Below are 18,484 nucleotides of genomic sequence, written 5' to 3' on the forward strand. Positions count from 1 at the left end.
CTTGGCATCTAACATCTGACTATGCATCCCGTACGAGCACTAACTAATCACGGCGGGCTGTGTCCGGTCTACATGGGACAAGCGGCGAGACACCCATTCAGCCTCAGGCCCCCACATACCGAGTGCTATACACCTGTGAGCCATGGAGGACTCTGCGTCATGCACAAGGTAACCTGGAACCTGCGGTATTTCATGCCTACCGTGTCCCAAAAGGGGAATCCCATCCTCTGCTGTAGGTATCCCCCAAACGTCTCCGCGGAATACCGATATACAGTACCTTGAGAGTCTCTCCAGACGGGTCTCTCTCCCCGGCACTTGCCACTTGGGCGAGGTCCCGTTGTAGTGTAACCCTCTCCACGCCATTGACGTTCAGGGCGTGTTCGTCTTGCCACCTCTACCTGTTTACTTGACCTCGTAGGATCGCTGGAAGAGCGACTAGTGCCTACGTAATTGCTCATGTCTCTCGCATCAGATCCTCCTTCTGAGCCAAAAATAGACGGCCCTATAACTCCTTTTCTTTCTCCTTCGTTCCTTTTCTCCTTCCTCCCTGTCTCGATCGAGAGCAGCCATGCACTTCGCTTTGCTCCTTCTTGACGCTGAAGGGGATGACCGCTTGAAACTACTGTATCTAGGTAGATTAGCAGCCTGCTTACTCGCCCTGACCCTCGACCGTCTATGGTTGTGCCGAACGGGGACGATGGTCTAGAGGATAACTTTGAAGTACCTTGTGTTCAGTACAATACGTTGTACTCAAAGCGCCGTAGCTTACAGGCGAGGAACGGACTAGATGTGATCACTCATGCGATTGTGGAAAACACTTGCAGGTGCTGTTATTGATTTTGGTACGAAGGGCTTTGGCCACTGACTGCCCTTCATCCAGCGTTGTGAAAACATGCCCTTGCAGGGTCATACAGCACTAGCCCAGTCCAAGAGGGCAGAATCATATTCATGGACTGTGAGGGTCCCGTTGAGGTTGGCCTTCATTCTCACGTACTCGTGCACTTCGTCAAGTGGAGCACTGCCTGGCATACCCTTTGAAATCTGGCTCCTGTCTCGGCGAACGACCTCTCGTCGTGCCAGAGTGCTAACAGCCACATCATGAAGTTTCGGCCAGCTTCCAATCGTAGAGAGTATCGTGCAGTTGCATTCGGATTTCGGGGTGCGCATTGATGGCCGCCGGGTGGTCGACAGAGGCTGTTCTTATGCGCTGCAGACTCCGGTCTACGAAAAAGGATTTCGAAGCTGATTGAAACATTACCACTGAGTTTTCACATTGAGCACTTTGGCAAAAAGGCTTTCTGCCTTCTTGATAATGCTTCTTTGCCCAAGGGCCGGTCTACAATCAGGAAAGGGTGTGGCAAGGTCTCTAGAAGACGGTGAGATATTTGCTTGCGCCTCAGGAGCTTTTCCTTCGTCCAACGTGGGGCAGGACAGGTCAATATTCGTCCTCGCGCACTCCCTTCCCCTCTCCAATGCCAATCATATGCAAAGCATATGGCAAAGAAAAAAAAGAAAAGAATTGCGGCCACTGTGGATCGAACACAGGACCTTCAGATATACTGGAACCGAAGTTGAACTTCAGTCTCTGTTAAACGTTAGCCTAGCTACAAGGAGAGGTACCGATTTAGACATACGACGCTCTCCCAGCTGAGCTATAGCCGCATCACATTTGTTGGTCCAAAATTCGACTATGCATCTTATAACAGATAATGAACTGTATTACGCACGTGGATTTGGAGCGCTGGCAAGTTGCTTGCTGGGCGTTGTCTTGTCTTGCACAGCTACTGTGATCGCTACCTATGACTTTTAATGCGCTTTCCATCGTGTTTTCCCTTAGCATAGCGCATCTAACTGGTAAATTTAATGGGTGTTGACGCTTGTGCCTGCGAGCCAATACAGCCATCAGTCAAACGGGCGAATGCCCCTATAGCTGCTGCCTTCTATTTGTGCTAACGGAATAGCCCCCGAGTACACGCAAATGGTCCCGAAACGAGTTCCAAGCAGCTAAACAAGCTCACAGGTACGGATAGGATCCGCAAATACAGGTATATAGCATTAAGCCCTTCGAGAACAGAGCTTCGATCCGCAAATTTCTACAGGATTTGAACCGGGATTGATCAGAATAGACGCACAGTAAGCGAACCCGACAGGTGACTATTCTAAGTCGAATTTATAGTAGGCATCCAATCTGCCTACATTTCACCTTCCGTGATCTCAGAGCTAGGGAGCCTAATCTGGCTCCTTCCACCTAACTACCTCATTACTCGTGAAAGGGTCAGCAGGCAACAGCTTGGTCCGAAAAGCGGCCTCGTGAGCGCGTCAGGTATCCGAGTGGGAGAGTCCGGAATATGGCCCTTCAGAGCTTTGAAACACAGGAAACTGGGAACGCGCGGGGACAAGTTATGGATCCCTTTCGTGCCATAACTTATGCTCAGGTCTCGAAACGGAAATGGACTTTGAAGAGGTCAGTATTCGCCGCTGAGTAAAATGGTATCCAAGCACAGTCGTGATAGCATAAAGTCGTAACAAGCTAGCAGGACAAGATACCGTGCTGTTAACCCCAAATTGTGTAACTGCACCCAAAATAGCTGTTTTCAAACGATACGCGCAAAGATCCGCCCTCAACAGGTCGTGAAGTCGTTCATCATTAATCCATCTGCGTTGGTGGACAACAAATTCGCTCATCGTCGACGGATTTCCCGGTCGCCCAGTGTGCGCATGACATGGATAACAAAGAGGGATGTCTCAAGGAATACTCCCTAGCGTCTTGTGTCTGAACCATGCTCTTTGCCTGTTGTGCTACAGTGCACTGTACACTTGGGTAGTTAACTCATGCCTGGTTTCGGAGGGTTCGTCGTGCAGGGCGGGTCTGAGGCCATCCCCCGGAGGTGAAGAACGGAAGGAAGTGGTTGATCAGGGTTTCCTCCCAATCACAATGACACTGCCAGACTGGTGAGTATCACACATCCGCTGGTGGCTCTGATGAGGGCTCGAGGGCTGAGCGTGCTTACAGTAGGAAGTAGTAACGGTGTTGTCGGGAATTGATCTCCTGGAAGGCTTGGGCGCACCAGGCATTAACTTCTTCTGGCTTCTTCTATATCGAGTGTCAGTGTCTGGCTGCGGCCAGGGGTCAATATCGGCTTACCCCCAGAAACCTGGTGCAGATGTGCATGAGCCAGCCCTGCAAGCCTGTCTTATAGAATCGTTCGAAGAACCGCCCGATGTCTTTGAGCTTTGGGTCACTGGCCCAAGGCCCCAATGGCAATTTGACCTTCTGCTCTTGCACATCCACAAAGCCAGCTTCCTCAATCAGGTGTTTCATCTTCATGGAGATGTGGAAATCCCTCCCAGTGGTCCTTGCCATGTCTTCGGCGGTGTGCCTTAGTTTCATGATCATACTGCTGTCTGCTGGCTCATTAGGGTCGTCCGTCTTCGCATTGATCTCTATTTCATATTGTTCAATCCAGCCGCCGGACCTCATTTTCCTGGTCACAGTCAGTACATGTGATGTGTGAGAGGAGAAGCAAAGCGCGTAGGTGCGAGACAGCGATTGCCTGCGCCACTCAACTCACTCAAAGCATTGTTGGTACACAGGTTTCCAATCTTTCACGCCGACAAAGAGGTTTCGGATGTGGACGAGGTCGAACAGCATATCAGGGTTGTCGAGAACCCAGTCATCCGTGACATCCTGTACGATAAAGGAGCAATTCGGCTCAACTGAGAGGGGATGGTGAATTGTATCGAATCCTATAACCTCAGCGTTGGGGTATCTTTGGGCTACACCTTCGGCCCAGAAGCCCGAACCAGTCCCCACGTCTGCGATACAGCGCAACCTAGACTCATCGATAGGGGACAGGAAGTACCTGTCCCCAAGAAGAAGCAAGATAACGTGGTGAAGGGAGGCCTCATTTTCCTTCGAGACTTCGTCGTAGGGAAACGGATGGCCCTCCTTGTACTCGTGATAACGACGACCATGCTCGACGCGGAAGTTGTGGATCGATGAGGCCTGGGAGTACGCGGAGTCTGCGACATCTTCCTCTTCGAGAACCTCGAACCCTCCATACTCCGTATCAACCGGAATGCCACCTGGCAAGTTGAGATCCTCCATCTTTTTTTCACTCTCAGTCATCACCAACTTGCATAGTCCTGGCCCGAACGAATACAACCAGTCGTAGCAAAATAGCCACAGAAAAAGGCAAGACGAAAAATTATCTGTAGGTTAATGAACTGAATTCTCTGATGTCGCGGTGAACAAAGAACGAGATATCAAATGATCCAGTAGTGGGAGAAGGGAGGCAGCAAAGCATAATGAGCGAGCCACTGCGAGAACAGCCTGGTTAGCCAACTGGCGCCCTGGAAGTAATCCTGAAACGAGGTATTTCGGTGCGAGAGTGGGGATCAGACGGATCATTGCTAAGTAAGATAGAATCATAGCAGGCAGACCAAGAGGGTCATAAAGTTGTGGATTAGACCTGTACGGTTGGGTTGTCATACCGACTAGCTGGAAAGCATAGGGTTGAATGGATCTTTTTCAATCTCGGATCAACCCACTTGGCATTGTCGCGGCGAATGTGCGACTACGTACCGAGAATGAGGGCTCGATCGCGGCATCGTACGAGCGGGTGACGAGATAACAACCGATCCGAAGGATCGAGACTTTCAGTAGGACCATGGTAAAACGTGGACTTTAAGAAGGACGGATGGGAGAGGGTCAAAGGAAAGTGGGCGAAGGCGCCCGGAGGAGAAGCCTGGATGTGGTGGATGAGTGGAAGGGGCTCGGACCGGATAAGCGACAATAGTTGGTGGACTGACTCGACGAGGAGATACGTAACTAGTACCACGGCCCCAGAGCTTGGACAGAGTGGGAACCAGAGCGAGACAAAGACGGTGATGGGATTTGTGCAAAGCAGGAGCGCAGCGTTGGTTGGTTTTCACTGCTCGGTGAGAGCAAAACTAAGTTAGGGAAATTCCGCAACGCCACGATGGAAGGCTTCTGGGAGGCTAAGCGCGGGTGCGAAGTGCTGGGCGAGTATTGCCGGAGCCCGCCTGGGTCATCAGAGTGAGGGAGGAGTGATGGGTAGGTGACGGGCAAGTCAACGGTTACGCAACATAATGCAAGTGATGCAACTGTCAAAACCCCCGGCAGACGTTGAGCCCTGTCACTTTTCTCGGACGGTCGAATCACAAGGGCATCCAGTCTGTCGGCGTTACTCTGTGTGCTGTGTCAGTGTCTCTGGCGCACGACTGGGCGCATTTCTCACCCTGTCATGGGGCATTCCTTCGCGCACTGCGCATGAGGAATGCGTCGATGATTGGCGCCCCCCCCCCTCGAAGCTCGGCTCTACTTGTACTTTGCAGCTCTGCAGCTCTTTACAGATAGTTGGTGCAGTGTACGTACGTGGCACAGGACGCGAGGCGTGGTCAGACCTCGTGCGCACGGTTTGCTTTCCAGAAGGGCCTCAAGGGTTTCCAACAACCCGGCTCGTGGGTTCCCTGATCAGCGAACCCAGAACACCCGGCTCGTGTTTCGGCATCAACGGACTCCGTGGCTAAACCTGAGGCGTGCGCTCGTCTCCTCCGTCGATTCTGCTAGGCGGATTTGGCGCCTCTCTAAGCCTTGATGGAGAAGGACGCTCAACATCGCAAAGTAGCCTGATTGGTGCCGAAAGTTCGTTATTCGCTTCAGAGCCCACCGGCCCGGCATTCTGGTACGAGTCTAACGGGTCAGGGATAGAAGCCATCCACCCGCCCAACCGTTTTCACACTCCCTCCCTGTCAACTCAGCGCTGCCGCCATCGTCCTTGCAAACACGATCCTTGATGGAGCAGACACCAGACTCACGTATGTGTTCGTTGCAAAGGCATTCGGAGATCGGATCATCTTAGGACCTTACTCTGATTATCGTCTTCTGCAAGTGAGGTTAGGATGTGCCTTTGTTCTGCAGGTCCTGACGCCCTTGGCTCCTTCGGATTTCTGCCGTGTAACATTGGCAAAGCTACTGGAGAAATCGGTCGCTTGTGTTGATCAGTACTGAAAGCTGCCGTGGGTGCTCGTCTACGGAACATGACTACGAATGTGCAGGGGTGCAGAGAGGCAACCCAGTCTTGGTGGCTGTCTCCCTCGACGACGTGTGGCTAGCACAGCTCTCTCAGAGCGCCTTCCCGAACCGAGGGCGAAAAAGGCTCCAGGATCATCGGCTGATCTTTTTACTACGCATGAGTTTCCCGGTTGGAGCAAGAGATTTCCGAATATGTGAGACCAACTCCCATTTGGAGTCGCTGCGACAATTTAGGAACTACTCGCACGATAAGTCAGGATCTCGCTTAGATTTCTCAGTCGTGCGAACTTGCTTTCTCACTCTTGAGATGACGGAGGCCGGCGCGCATCATCCAGACAGATTTGATCAGACTGGCTCTGTTTTCTCAGCGTGAATTCATGACGATCGTGGGCGATCCAGCTTGCGATCACCTAGCACTCGCATTACACGCGTTCCGAATACCGGTAGTACAATGGAGTACTCGTAACGTTCTTTCTCATTCTTTTGGCGATCTGCAGGAAGCCGAAAATTGATCCCTAGCCTCCTGGAGGCAACCTATCGCTATTTGACACATCTTCCACTGACTGAGCTGACTGCTCAACTATTCACAGGCTGCTTCACCTGCCAGCCTCCTTCTAGGCGGAATTTCCAAGCTCATTAATGAGACAAACCAACTTTACACCGGAATCCTGCAAATTTACCCGAATCAAAGCCGGCCAGGGCCAGAAACCGTTCCCGAAACCATTAGGGCACAAGCTCGCAAGAAGCACAACCGCCCGTCCACGGACTCCACCCAGGGAAATCGTCCCGCATCTAACCTGCCTAATCGTTGATAGCTGGGCGCAGAAAGCAACGTGTATATTGAGAATAGGGCCATTGCTTCATGACAGTATTAAGCTTCGGATTTGTCGGCAGGAGCTTGCTTGGTTCTCTTCCAGAGACAGACAGTACTCACGGCTGAGAAAGTGAACAGAATGCTGGAACATACAGTCAGACATGCAACAAGAATGAGACGTATCCAAATCAAACTTACCAGAGCGCAATACTTAACCCCCAGATTGATTTCATCTCCAGACACGTGGCTTTTGAAGTTCCGATCCATTGGGAATAATTGACGACACCACTTTTGTTCAGGCTGTTGCCGAGTGCCGAAGTAAAGTCATACGCGCTTGAAGTGGCGTTCGAGATTTCGTCAAGGACCGTGCAGTTGAGATAGGAAAGCGGCTTTCCTACCACGACTGAAACGACAATAAGAGCAATCAGGAAAAGAGCGTCGATGCCGGAGCTGATCAGGAAAGGAAGGATGCCATCGAAATAAAGAATGACGGTGATGGCGCAGTACAGCACGGCAATGCAGACCTGCGGAACAGTCAGTATAGATAAGACAACCCTTTTTGGCAGCGCTTACGATGCTCAGGATCGCAACTATAACTGATGGCGGAGTTGCACCTGCGCTGACCATTTCAGAAATGAAGTTGGCCGTGATGCCAATGACAGCGATCATCGATACCATCTGAAGAACTCGTGTGGCTTTGAAGGTCGCCCCGAGGACACCGTGATCGGGACCCATGCTGAGAATTGTTCGAAGACAGTGGCAAATATACAGTCAAAGTAAAGAACGTGGCTGCAGATTGAGGTAGGAAAAGAACGTTGTTTATGGCGTCGTGCCGATTGATCTACAGGCTGACAACGAGGAAAGTATAGGCTGAAAATAGCCGAAAGGAATGGTCAATGAATGCTGTTGCGTAAACCACGATGCTTTGACTTGAAGGAAATTCGTTGCAGCCTGCTGAAGAGATGATGAGCTCGACAGCAACAGGACTTACAGCTGGCTTAAGTATTTGCGGCGAAGTCACTCATCTGTCGCTCCGGGGAGCATTGCTGGCTTCAAAAGCCATGTGGCCATGGTTGTAACCAAGGAACAAAGACAGAGACTGTTTCTGCGCGGCGTCGGATGATCTGGACGTATCTCACAGTGGATGGCTGTTGTGTGCCCTCAACAAAGAGGAGGCCGTTTCGACCAGGACGCCAAGAGCTATTTGTGGTAAACTCCATCCACACCTCGGCGGCTATCTTCGCCAACATGGTCTGCAGCCGCCAGCCTGATAGCCATTCCAGTTCCAGCCTCGAGATTCGCGGAAAGCGCCTCTGATCAAACAAGGCTGTGCTGACATGCCCTGATAATGTTTCATTAGGTTTTTCTTCAGGGCCCGGTTGGCAGTCAATATTTTTCGGTGCAGGTGGAACGATGTGGAGATACAGTAGTCGCGAGACGCGCCGATGGGATTCTACAATGGCCGCGGTTTTCAACTGCCACTCGAGTTGACCATGGATTTATGTTGTCAAACAACCGCGTCAAGCTCTGTTATGCTCTACGCAGTACCAGCATTTCCAGTCAAGCGCGTGCGAGGTCCGGGATGCCTCGCAGCTGAATGAATGACCTTTGGACTTTGCTGAGTCTTGGGCGTCGGAGGCTGCCACCTGTTCTTGGCTTCAGACGATTTCCGGGCGAGCCCGAAGGAAATTGATCGGCCTGTGCCCGCCTCCCAGCCACCGGAACCACCAATGGTCAGCTATCCAGGCCTTTGCCTGTCCTCCAACCAATAGACGAGGCGGTTGCCCGCCCCATTTTACCTGCAGTTTTCCAGCTTATCGTTATCAGAGCCTGTGCAAAGCTCAGTAGCATGAAGAACACAATATTTTTTTTCTCCGGCCTTATCACTAAGGTGGAGGGGAGCACTTCGAATCGTCGTGCGTTGGTGAGCTCTTCTCCTCAAGGCCGTCAGTTCTATATACAACTTCTCCGTCTGTGTCAACTCGTCATCTCTGCTCTCACTGAGACTTTGACCCTCTTCTGCTGCATGAAGTCACCTGTCACTGAGTTCCCCACAACACCCTGTCATCAGAAGCACTCCGCATTTTGCTGCACAACATCCCCACTCCACATCCAGCCCAGCCAAGTTCTGCTGGGCGCTGGAGAGACACAGGCGCAAACAACATGTCTCTCACCCGGGTGTCGTCTGTCGATGGCTTCGAGCGAGAGAGGAGAGGCTCGAATGCTTCGTCGCATCGAAGAATGAGCTTCAATCCTTTCAACGACGCAATGCCGCCCAAGGACCGCAGGCCTAGCCTGGTCCCGACGGTGATGATGTACGATGAAGTCTCGAAGCAGAAGCGGATCGGTCAGTGGTCCTCCCTGCTGTGTAACACAAGGAGACTCGCTTACAGGTGGAACAGCCCAGGTCGTCGTTGCCATTATCTACTGTCTTTTCGCGGCTGGAATAGTCTTCGGCTATGCGGCTATCAAACCCGTCCTGATTGATGAAGGAGTCTTCAAGGGCTTATGCACGGCAGAAGAGGTGGAAAAGCAGATATCACCTTGCTACCAGCAAGAGATCCGTCTGAACTTGATGTTCACGGTTGCAGCAGTCTCAACCAATGTGGCTGCTCTGCCCATCGGCACCATCCTCGACAAATACGGCCCTCGAGTATGCGGCATCATAGGCAGCATCCTCCTCCTCACCGGTGCCCTCCTCTTCTCTTTCGCGTCACAGGTTAGCGGTGACATGTTCACACCAGGCTACTTCTTCCTCGCTCTTGGTGGTCCTTTCGTCTTCATCTCCTCCTTCCAGCTCTCGAACACCTTCCCACAAAATTCCGGTCTCATCCTCGCCCTTCTAACAGGAGCATTCGACTCGTCCTCGGCCCTCTTCCTCTTCTTCCGCCTGCTCTATGAATCCACCGGTGGTAGACTCAATACCCACCGCCTTTTCCTCGTCTACCTCGTCGTGCCGATTTTCATCTTCATCGTCCAGGTTTTCATCATGCCGCGCGAATCCTACAAGACCGTGTCCGAAGTTGTCGAAGACGTCGAGGAAGAGATCAACGCGCCTACACCGCCCGAAATCACCGCTGAAGAACAAACAGTGTACCGCGAACGCAGACAGTCAACCATCGAAGAGATTACTGCCCTGCTGGATAAGTCGACCAACAAGAAGCGGCAGAAGAGAGAGGAGAAGAAAAACACAAAGTCCGGTGTCTGGGGCGCTATGCACGGATATTCCGCATTCCAGCAAATCAAGTCCCCCTGGTTCGTGCTCATCACGCTCTTCACAGTCGTCCAGATGACGCGGATCAACTACTTTGTCGCCACGATCCGTCCTCAAGAGCGGTACCTCTTGGGCTCCGAACGCAGGGCCAAAATCGTGAATGATTTCTTCGACGTGGCACTGCCGGTGGGTGGTGTACTGAGTATCCCCTTCATTGGCTTGCTGTTGGACAACACGTCGACGCCGTTTGCGCTGGGATTTTTGGTCGTGACGGCCACGGCCATTGGGATTTTGGGCTGTTTGCCATACATGTGGGCTGCCATTGCTAACGTCTGCTTGTTTGTCGTGTACCGGCCGTTCTACTATACCACTGTCAGCGACTACGCGGCCAAGGTGTTTGGTTTCCAGACGTTCGGTAAGGTTTACGGCCTGATCATCTGCCTGGCGGGACTGTTCAATTTCTTGCAGTCTCCTCTCGACGCAGCCACACACAAGGTCTTCCACGAAAACCCTATACCGGTCAATGTGATCCTACTGTCTTTGGCAGTTGTTGTCGGCTTAGCCCTTGTGAGTTTTACGGGGTGGAAGGCTCGGACGATGCATAGGGATATGTTGGAGGCCGAAGCGGAGGGCGCGAGGGAGACGTTGATGCCCGATCCGAGTGGGGCTTCGAATGGCTACGGCACCTCAGCCTGATATACCAGGAATTGAGGCTGGACAAGCATGGTATTTGTACAGATCTTCACAGCGTCGGCGCGACGTGCTGCCCTGGGCCTGGGAAGGAGTTTTGGATCTAGTCGGCCATTGCACGACATGATGATCATGGAAAAAGTCAGGGATGTCTGTGTGAACACTCGGCTTGGGTGGCACTCCTCCGTTTTCCACGATAAGAGCTGCATAGCACGGCGCCGCTCTAGGATGGAATTTTGACAGACATTGTCGAGGGTGAGAAAAGATTTCCCACCACGTAGGTGACGGAATCTTATATCGATAGCGGATTGGAACAGATCGTAGGAGAAGACAAGCAAAAAACATCAGAGACATCAACAAGAGAACAGTTTCGTCCGTGAACGACTCGAGAGTTTTCAACCTAGAGGTTCGGATATTGAGGCGAAATTGTCGAATCTTGATTTAGAGCAATGTTATCAACACTTTGCTGGGCGCATCTTCTCCGTCTGCCTATAGGGCGCCCACAGTTGGCGTATTTTGGGCTCCATTTCTCCCGGCTCGATCAGGTGCAGGTCATTGCCAAAGGCTGACCATACAGTCCGCATGTGGCTCGGTGGTCTCGGTTTCATGATCCGTTATGAGTGCTCCGAAGCTGAAATCTAGCCCACCCAAACCGACTACGTTGCCGTCCGTTCCATCAAACGGGGACAGCATAATTGCCATCTCCTTTCGTCTCAGTCGAGATTTTGTACAGTTCATGTTAATACACATAGAAAGCCGGCGAACGGGCCCCCAGTCGTCTCGGTAGAAGATATGGGGACGGCCTGGTTCGAACCGGCGCGAGGCGGAGAGGAGTGGAAGGGTGTGAGAATCGTAGGGTGGCTAAAAACCAGGGAGGAGCATCTCGCTCCATTCCGAGTTGAAGAATGCAATGGCGGCCTGTAGATGAGAAAAAGTCAGCGCGAGTTCACTGCGAGAGAGCTCAGATGCATAGTTAATGTGAATCGTGTCGCAATGCAATTGATATGGCTCCTTCCACCAAAGGTTAATTCGGTAGACTTGGGGCAAGACTCGACACTCGCCGCATCGCATTGCTTTGTCTTGTGCGCCCAGGACCGGAAAGCCGGCAAATTGAACCAGATTCTCGAAGTGGTGGAAATTCGCAGTTGGACAGTCAGACCTACCCCGAACATAGCAACACTGATGACCACGCTGGCGTTCTCCTCTGATGTCAAGGTTTGATATACCTGGCCGAAGTAGCCCTTGGGCTGGGCTCTGCTGCGAGCCGGCTGAACTTGAATGCGCTTGGGAGGCATTGTGAGACTTTGGATGCGGGAGATAGTCGAGGGGTCGTAAGAGGTGAAAGTTAGAGAGTTGTTCACAGCATGGATGGGAAGAGATGCAATATCGGGCCAGGTCAATCAGTATCGAGCTGGGAAATTTCTGGTACGGTGAAGTATTACTGCAAGTCAAGCAGGTGACCGGCTTGAGTAGGGCGGATCATTACTTATTCTATGTGCTTCCCGAATCCAAGCTCCCGCCTGCCTCGCCTTCCTCACCTCCCTTCGCCTACCAATCCAACTACTTCCTCGACGCTATCGATCTTTTCTGCTTCCTTCGCTGTAAATATCAACCTGATCCTTGCTTCTCTATCCTGCTTCGCAACGTGCCATTCGGGTGGGTGCCCTACCATCTTGTCTTCAACACCAAGTCGCTCAGCGTCTGCGTTCACCCAGTCAACGAGGTCTTTTACATATGCTTCTTCAGCCCCAGGCGCCTTGAATCTGTGGAACTCCCTCCCTAATCCCTTGGTCCTCGCTTTCTCGTCGTACTCTCGGCGCATCTCGTCATATCTTGGCAATTGCGCCTTTCCGCTCAGTACTCTTTCTGCGACCTGACCTTGGAACTCGAAAAGTGAGAATGTCGCGATGTGGTACGGGACTCCGATGAAGATAAGTGACGGATCCTCGATGTAGAACATGTCCTTGTGCAGATTGTGGTTCATGTTCCCCTCTGCCGTCACAAGCACCGGCTGGTTTGCCTGTCCCGCTGAAATGTCATCGCGGTGCAGGTGCGGTAGGAACGGATACGAGGTTATGTAACCTGTGCAGAGGATGACGGAGTGGATATCGCACAGCGTCTCTCCATTCTCCAAAACTACCTTTCCGGCAATGGGCTCGGAGGACTCGTCCCGGATGCCACGCTGGCTTGCCTCCAGCTCGAACGATCTGATGGCACCCACTCTGGTGATGCCTTCTGGTAGAAAGCTTGCCGGGAGGTCGAAAAGCCCGCCTCGAGCACTCTGATATATGTGCCTGGCAACTCCTACGGATTCCCTAGCAATATCTGCCGCCGACACCCCGGCTCCGAGCAAAAGAACATTTTGATCTCTGCATATCTGAGGACTTCGGTATCTCTTCGAGTGCCAGACTCTATCCGGATATGCACGTTTCCACTCGCTGAGACCAGGATAATCAGGTATTCGAGCCATGTGGTAATGGCCTGAGGCCACCACGACTGCATCAAAAGTCCAATGGCGCTCTACCAGTCGCCAGCCCGGTGTCGCTGTCTTCTGCAAGCGTGTCGTGCGCACCAACCATCGGCCTTCATGTTTCCTCACTTCCTCGACACGAGTTCGATAGTGTGTTACTGCATTAACACCTTGCTGCTCTGCGATGCCCTGTATGTACTCCTCGAGGACGTTCTGGGTGACAAAATCCGCGGTTCCTGCCGGCCATGACGCCAGGCTGACTTTCATCTCTCTCGTCGAGACATTATTCTTGAGTCCGGCATAACAAGGGCCAGGCGGCGCATGGATGATCTCCAGCTCGTCGATATCCTCGTCTTCCGGCGGAGGGGTACGGTATGCAGCCACCGGGATTGGCTCATAATCACCTCTCGACGGGACCTCGCTTGGATATGGCGACGGATCGTGAGCGACCCGCTCGTCGAAATGCCACACTCCGCCAGCAATACTTGACCTCTCGAACGCGACTACTTCCAGACCGGCCTTCAGAAGATGTGCTGCTGCGCATACCCCGCTGATCCCTGCTCCGATCACGGCGACCCTTTTCGGAGCGTCTCTGGTCATCTGGGACATTGTATTTGACGGACGGACGAGCTCTTGGACAGTCCTACGCAAAATTCATGGAGAGAGATATTGGCATATACTGGCGTCTCATGTCAGCCCGCTCGTCTGCAATTGGCCGCATCTAGAAGTCTTGGAGGCACCGTTATTAGCTTGATGTTCGCAGCTTGTATGAGGGTGGGAATCAGCAAATATCCTCGTCTAAGCACGCAATATTGGGTAATTATCGCCTGCGGGATATCATGATCTTTTACGACGTGTGATTCATGCGAGCTTGGGGTGCATTATCTCCAGCTCATTTTCTGTATGGCTGACAAATCTATCGATTCGGTGTACTGGTACAGTCACTTATCGAACGCAACTGTATGTGGACGTACCCGCCTGCTCGAGACCGGAAAGTGGCATTGCTTGACTTTCCTCACATTGGAGGGTGTTCATGGTGCCGTTCAGGAAGCTGGGTACAGGTCAGCTTACGAGCTTATCAGGCCTTCACGCACTGTCAGAAAGCCCCCCTGCCATCGGGCACCGCCAAATGTGCTTGACCGTATTCAAGCAACAGCACCCATCTTGGCCTTCTTCGCCAATTCCCTCTTCCACAGCACTCTGATCACGAGAGAGATGATAATCATGCCAGCAGCGAGGCATGCAGAGGTTACAAAGCCTTTGTGATACCTTGGTGCGTCGATCTGCTGCCAGACCACCAACGGCAACCAGGCTTGGAACACATACGCCAGCTCGTTCATGGTTCCGACAACGATCGCCCTTTCCTCATTGTCATCCGAGCAGACCTCATGCGCCCAGGCCATGCAAAGTCCACTCAAGCCACCGCCACAACCGGCGATGATATAGCACGCCCAGTGCCAACCCGTCGGAATATCCCAAAAGGCCAGACTCGCGTAGGCGATGATGGAGACCACGCCGCCAAAGACGATTGGTGGCCACCTGGCACCACGGAACACGCTGTCCGATGTCCAAGCATACGCGAGCGTACTGACGATCTGCACGGCATAGGTTGTCGTGGGATATGTATTGATCTGACCAACGGTGTATTTTGGGTTCACTGAATCCTTGAGATACTGTGCAAAGGTAGGTTGGGTGACTCCTGAACCGGCGTTGTTGAACGTCATGTACAGCGTTGCTAGGGTGTATATATGCCACGAGGTGAAGATCCTTTTGAACTTCGCTTTCGTATATGGCGCGCGCTGTGCGCGACCCTCCAGTTGCATTCGCTTCTGTGCAAATAGGCGTTCTTCAGGTGTAAAGTACCAGGCCCGAGTAATCTCCGGCACGTCTGGGAGAAGGAAGAATCCCGATATGGCGATGGGCAGAGAAATGATGCCGTCCACAATGAACAACCACTGCCATCCGCGGTATCCCCCCTTTCCTCCGAGATGATAGACGGCGGCCATGAGATATCCAGAAAACATCGACCCGATGGCAGACGCGGTGTGGAAGATGCATGACCGCTTCGCAAGCTCGTCGCGGCGATACCACGACCCGATGATGTACTGCATTCCAGGGTAGAACGTTGACTCGGCCAGACCGATGAGGAATCGAAGTGCATATATCGAACCCGCGGAGTTGCATTTGCAAAGGCAAAACGTCAATACGGTCCATGTTAGTTCCATCGCAGGAATCCAAATGGATGGTCGGACGCGAGTCAGGATCATATTGGCTGGAAACGACATGTCAACGCTCGGTCACCAGGTGTTTCCAAGACAAGAACTTACAAGGTACCTCCCCGATCACATAACCTACAGTCCAACAAGTTTGCATATAATTGAGCTGATTCTTGTATAACCCTAGATCCTCCTTCATCCCCGACACGAAGGCATTATTGATGTTGATCTGATCTAGGTACTTGATAAAGTACCCCAGCGTTGCGAAGGTAAGAACCGCCGCATCGAGCTTGAACATTAGGCGGCGTTCTTCAGGTGACTTGTCCAACGTGTCCCAGATGTAAGACTGCCATTTGCGCGTCGGCTTCGCTTGGATCGGGTTTGAGAGATCCTCCTCCGACCTCGTTGTGGCTCCCACGATGATGCCCGGGTTTTCTTCAAAGCCTTTGATGTCGATCACTTTGCTGTCCCCATGGAGTGCCATTCTTGCCGACCACAACAGGCTGGGTCCTCTGGGCTCCGATACTGATTGCATGGTATTCCCGGCTTCCACGGGGGGCTTTTAAAGCTTCTCTTACTTGAGTTCTTGACCAGTCCGGCTTGACATTCTTGGCTGGAACACACCAAGCTGGGGTTCAGCCCACTCGATTGCACCTTTTGCTTTATGATTGCGTGCTGCACATCCTTTCTCTACCATCAACTCTACATGCCACACATGCTTGTCAATGCTTGATAACAGTGCGTTCGAGCCATCGTGCGACGTGCGCCATTAGTCACGCCAGCGAGAACGTCCGCCCTTTCAGCCTCTGCCCATTGAGAATCATCAGAACAGCGGCACGGCCCCATGCAGATATACCCCGGCATGTACCATGGTCCACGCTAGGTCCAGAAACCTCCAACATACCACCTGCCCGTCCTGCCTGTCTTGCATGGAAATCCTACAATGATAGTTGGAGGAAAGTGGACGAATAAAGGGGTATAAGCACGCCATCATGCGGAAGACACGTGATCCTCCAGATGACCTTATTGCACCACCGTTGCGACACATCAGCTTCGAATCTCGACCACATGCGACCTTGCCAGCTGAACCGATAAGGGACCTGCGTGAGCGGGGTAAGAATGCAAACTCGACGACAACGCGGCACCGTGCTGGTGTTATCTCCGTCCGGCTCGTGGTTCAGGCTCGCTCCTCGCATGGTAGGCCCATCCTGTATATGCAACTAGGTATTTGATTGTGTGCCGACTGGACTAACTCAACAGCCGGCAAGTACACGCCATAGGGGACTATGATCTCGCAATCTTATAAGCGTGGGGGACGAAACATGTGTCGAAGTGGATGGGTAAGCGAGCCATGTTCACCAAGGATTCTCGATTGCAAGAGAGGGACCGGACACCCGCGGCGTGTTTTCCGAGGATTGAAAAGGCGACACAAATACTCAGCAGCCCGGACAGGTGTTTCGAGTCTTGAACCTTTGCTTGAACCTTTCTTTCTCCCCAGACGTTGCTGCCTAGGCGTCACGACAGCAAACCATGGCACCTGCTCCAATCGAGCCCACCATAACCGACTTTGTGGTCCCCAAGAAAGACACCCTGGGACTGCCCGACCCGGCATACAACCGTCTCAAGAAAGCCGGCATCGACCTCAGCGAAGGCTACCCTTACCGTCCCAACCGCCCGCTCTACCTGCAAGACGTATACAACATTCGAAACCAAGACCGTCCGCACAACGATGCCGGCGCCCGTGCCGACAAGTCTAAATCCGCCCTGTTGAGTGCCGCGACGAAAGTCACAGACCTGACCGCCTACATTGGCACCGAGATCGAAGGACTGCAGCTGAAGGACCTGACGGACCAGCAGAAGGACGAGCTCGCCCTGTTGATCGCGGAGAGGAGCGTCGTGTTCTTCCGCGACCAGGACCTTTCGCCCCAACAGCAAAAGGAACTAGGTGAATACTACGGCGAGGTGGAAGTTCATGTACGACTTTTCACTGTTTTCCTCTCCGCTCCCCACTCCCACTCCCCTTTGGAGCCTCTCTGATATTAACGTGACCTCCCCGTCCTTCGCAGCCCCAAGTGCCTCAAGTCCCCGGCATTCCCGGCGTGACGGTCATCTGGCCTGCTCTCCAGGCGCAAGAATCCGCCGCCAGCTTCCGCAAACCGGGCGGCGCCTCACGGTGGCACACGGACCTCGTGCACGAGCGCCAACCGGCCGGCATCACGCACCTGCACAACGACACCGTGCCCCCCGTGGGCGGCGACACGCTGTGGGCCTCGGGCTACGCGGCCTACGAGAAGCTGTCCCCGGCCTTCCGCACCATCATCGACGGCAGGTCCGCCGTCTACCGCTCCGCTCACCCTTACCTGGACAGGGACAACCCGACGGCCGGGCCCAAATATATCGAGCGCACGCACCCGTTGGTCAGAGTCCACCCGGCGACGGGCTGGAAGGCCCTGTGGGTGAATCGCGCCATGACGGACCGGATCGTCGGGCTCGATCGGGCGGAGAGCGATTTGATCCTCGGGTATCTGTGCGATGTGTATGAGGGGAACGTGGACATCCAGGTGCGCTTCCGCTGGACGCCCGGCACGAGCGCCTTGTGGGATAATCGGATCACGGTGGGTCTCTGTTTCCCCCTCTCTCAGTGTGTGTGTGTGTTTGTGTATGTGTCTGTGTCTGTCGGTGTCGGTGTATACTGATGTCAGCCTTTGCGGCGGGCCCCTCAGATCCACAACGCGAGCTGGGACTATGCGGGCGCGTACCCCCGGCATGGCACGCGTGTGACGTCCCTCGCTGAGAAGCCTTACTTTGACGCGAACGCCCCGACTAGAAGACAGGCGTTGGGCCTACTGGGTCCGGACGAGCAGCAGGTTGATGGCATTTTGGTGGATGGATAGTCTAATCAACTTAGTTAGTCAATGATACATACGGCGCTGCCGCTCTGAAATCTCAAGCAGGTAGGAAGGTAGGTATGTAGGCAGTCGTGGCAGGTAGCTAGCTCTCGTCCTGTCCTCCACTCTGATAC

General features: G+C 53.1%; 8 protein-coding genes across 8 annotated transcripts; 2 read left to right on the plus strand and 6 right to left on the minus strand.

Moving 5' to 3' along the window:
• Window positions 1-817: 817 nt before the first annotated feature.
• On the minus strand, window positions 818-1,496 carry A1O7_02458 (uncharacterized protein). Its single transcript, XM_007756490.1, has one exon. It carries the CDS (start codon window positions 1,165-1,167, stop codon window positions 907-909), a length of 261 nt encoding a protein of 86 aa, XP_007754680.1. The 5' UTR covers window positions 1,168-1,496; the 3' UTR covers window positions 818-906.
• Window positions 1,497-3,007: 1,511 nt separating this feature from the next.
• On the minus strand, window positions 3,008-4,108 carry A1O7_02460 (uncharacterized protein; the record flags this gene model as incomplete). The annotated part of the gene is made up of 3 exons (XM_007756491.1): window positions 3,008-3,094; window positions 3,146-3,485; window positions 3,573-4,108. The coding sequence occupies 3 exons, from the start codon at window positions 4,106-4,108 to the stop codon at window positions 3,008-3,010; spliced, it is 963 nt and encodes a 320-aa protein (XP_007754681.1).
• Window positions 4,109-6,929: 2,821 nt separating this feature from the next.
• Window positions 6,930-7,607, minus strand: A1O7_02461 (uncharacterized protein; the record flags this gene model as incomplete). The annotated part of the gene is made up of 3 exons (XM_007756492.1): window positions 6,930-7,014; window positions 7,071-7,396; window positions 7,446-7,607. 3 exons carry the CDS (start codon window positions 7,605-7,607, stop codon window positions 6,930-6,932), a joined length of 573 nt encoding a protein of 190 aa, XP_007754682.1.
• A 1,428-nt stretch (window positions 7,608-9,035) lies between these two features.
• A1O7_02462 (uncharacterized protein) lies at window positions 9,036-10,782 on the plus strand (the record flags this gene model as incomplete). The annotated part of the gene is made up of 2 exons (XM_007756493.1): window positions 9,036-9,219; window positions 9,275-10,782. 2 exons carry the CDS (start codon window positions 9,036-9,038, stop codon window positions 10,780-10,782), a joined length of 1,692 nt encoding a protein of 563 aa, XP_007754683.1.
• Window positions 10,783-11,876: 1,094 nt separating this feature from the next.
• On the minus strand, window positions 11,877-12,071 carry A1O7_02463 (uncharacterized protein; the record flags this gene model as incomplete). Its single annotated transcript, XM_007756494.1, has 1 exon — window positions 11,877-12,071. A coding segment is annotated over one exon (195 nt), but the record flags the coding sequence as incomplete, so codon positions are not given.
• A 239-nt stretch (window positions 12,072-12,310) lies between these two features.
• A1O7_02464 (uncharacterized protein) lies at window positions 12,311-13,855 on the minus strand (the record flags this gene model as incomplete). Its single annotated transcript, XM_007756495.1, has 1 exon — window positions 12,311-13,855. The coding sequence occupies one exon, from the start codon at window positions 13,853-13,855 to the stop codon at window positions 12,311-12,313; it is 1,545 nt and encodes a 514-aa protein (XP_007754685.1).
• A 536-nt stretch (window positions 13,856-14,391) lies between these two features.
• Window positions 14,392-15,946, minus strand: A1O7_02465 (uncharacterized protein; the record flags this gene model as incomplete). Its single annotated transcript, XM_007756496.1, has 2 exons — window positions 14,392-15,518; window positions 15,574-15,946. The coding sequence occupies 2 exons, from the start codon at window positions 15,944-15,946 to the stop codon at window positions 14,392-14,394; spliced, it is 1,500 nt and encodes a 499-aa protein (XP_007754686.1).
• A 1,046-nt stretch (window positions 15,947-16,992) lies between these two features.
• A1O7_02466 (uncharacterized protein) lies at window positions 16,993-18,356 on the plus strand (the record flags this gene model as incomplete). The annotated part of the gene is made up of 3 exons (XM_007756497.1): window positions 16,993-17,436; window positions 17,529-18,077; window positions 18,186-18,356. The coding sequence occupies 3 exons, from the start codon at window positions 16,993-16,995 to the stop codon at window positions 18,354-18,356; spliced, it is 1,164 nt and encodes a 387-aa protein (XP_007754687.1).
• Between the last annotated feature and the right edge of the window lie 128 nt (window positions 18,357-18,484).

This window comes from Cladophialophora yegresii, assembly GCF_000585515.1.
Source record: "Cladophialophora yegresii CBS 114405 chromosome Unknown aczIN-supercont1.2, whole genome shotgun sequence".
NCBI lineage: Eukaryota > Fungi > Ascomycota > Eurotiomycetes > Chaetothyriales > Herpotrichiellaceae > Cladophialophora > Cladophialophora yegresii.

Coding starts and splice junctions, on each gene's coding strand:
- A1O7_02458 (XM_007756490.1), bottom strand. CDS start 1,167: ATGCGCACCCCGAAATCCGAATGCAACTGCACGATACTCTCTACGATT.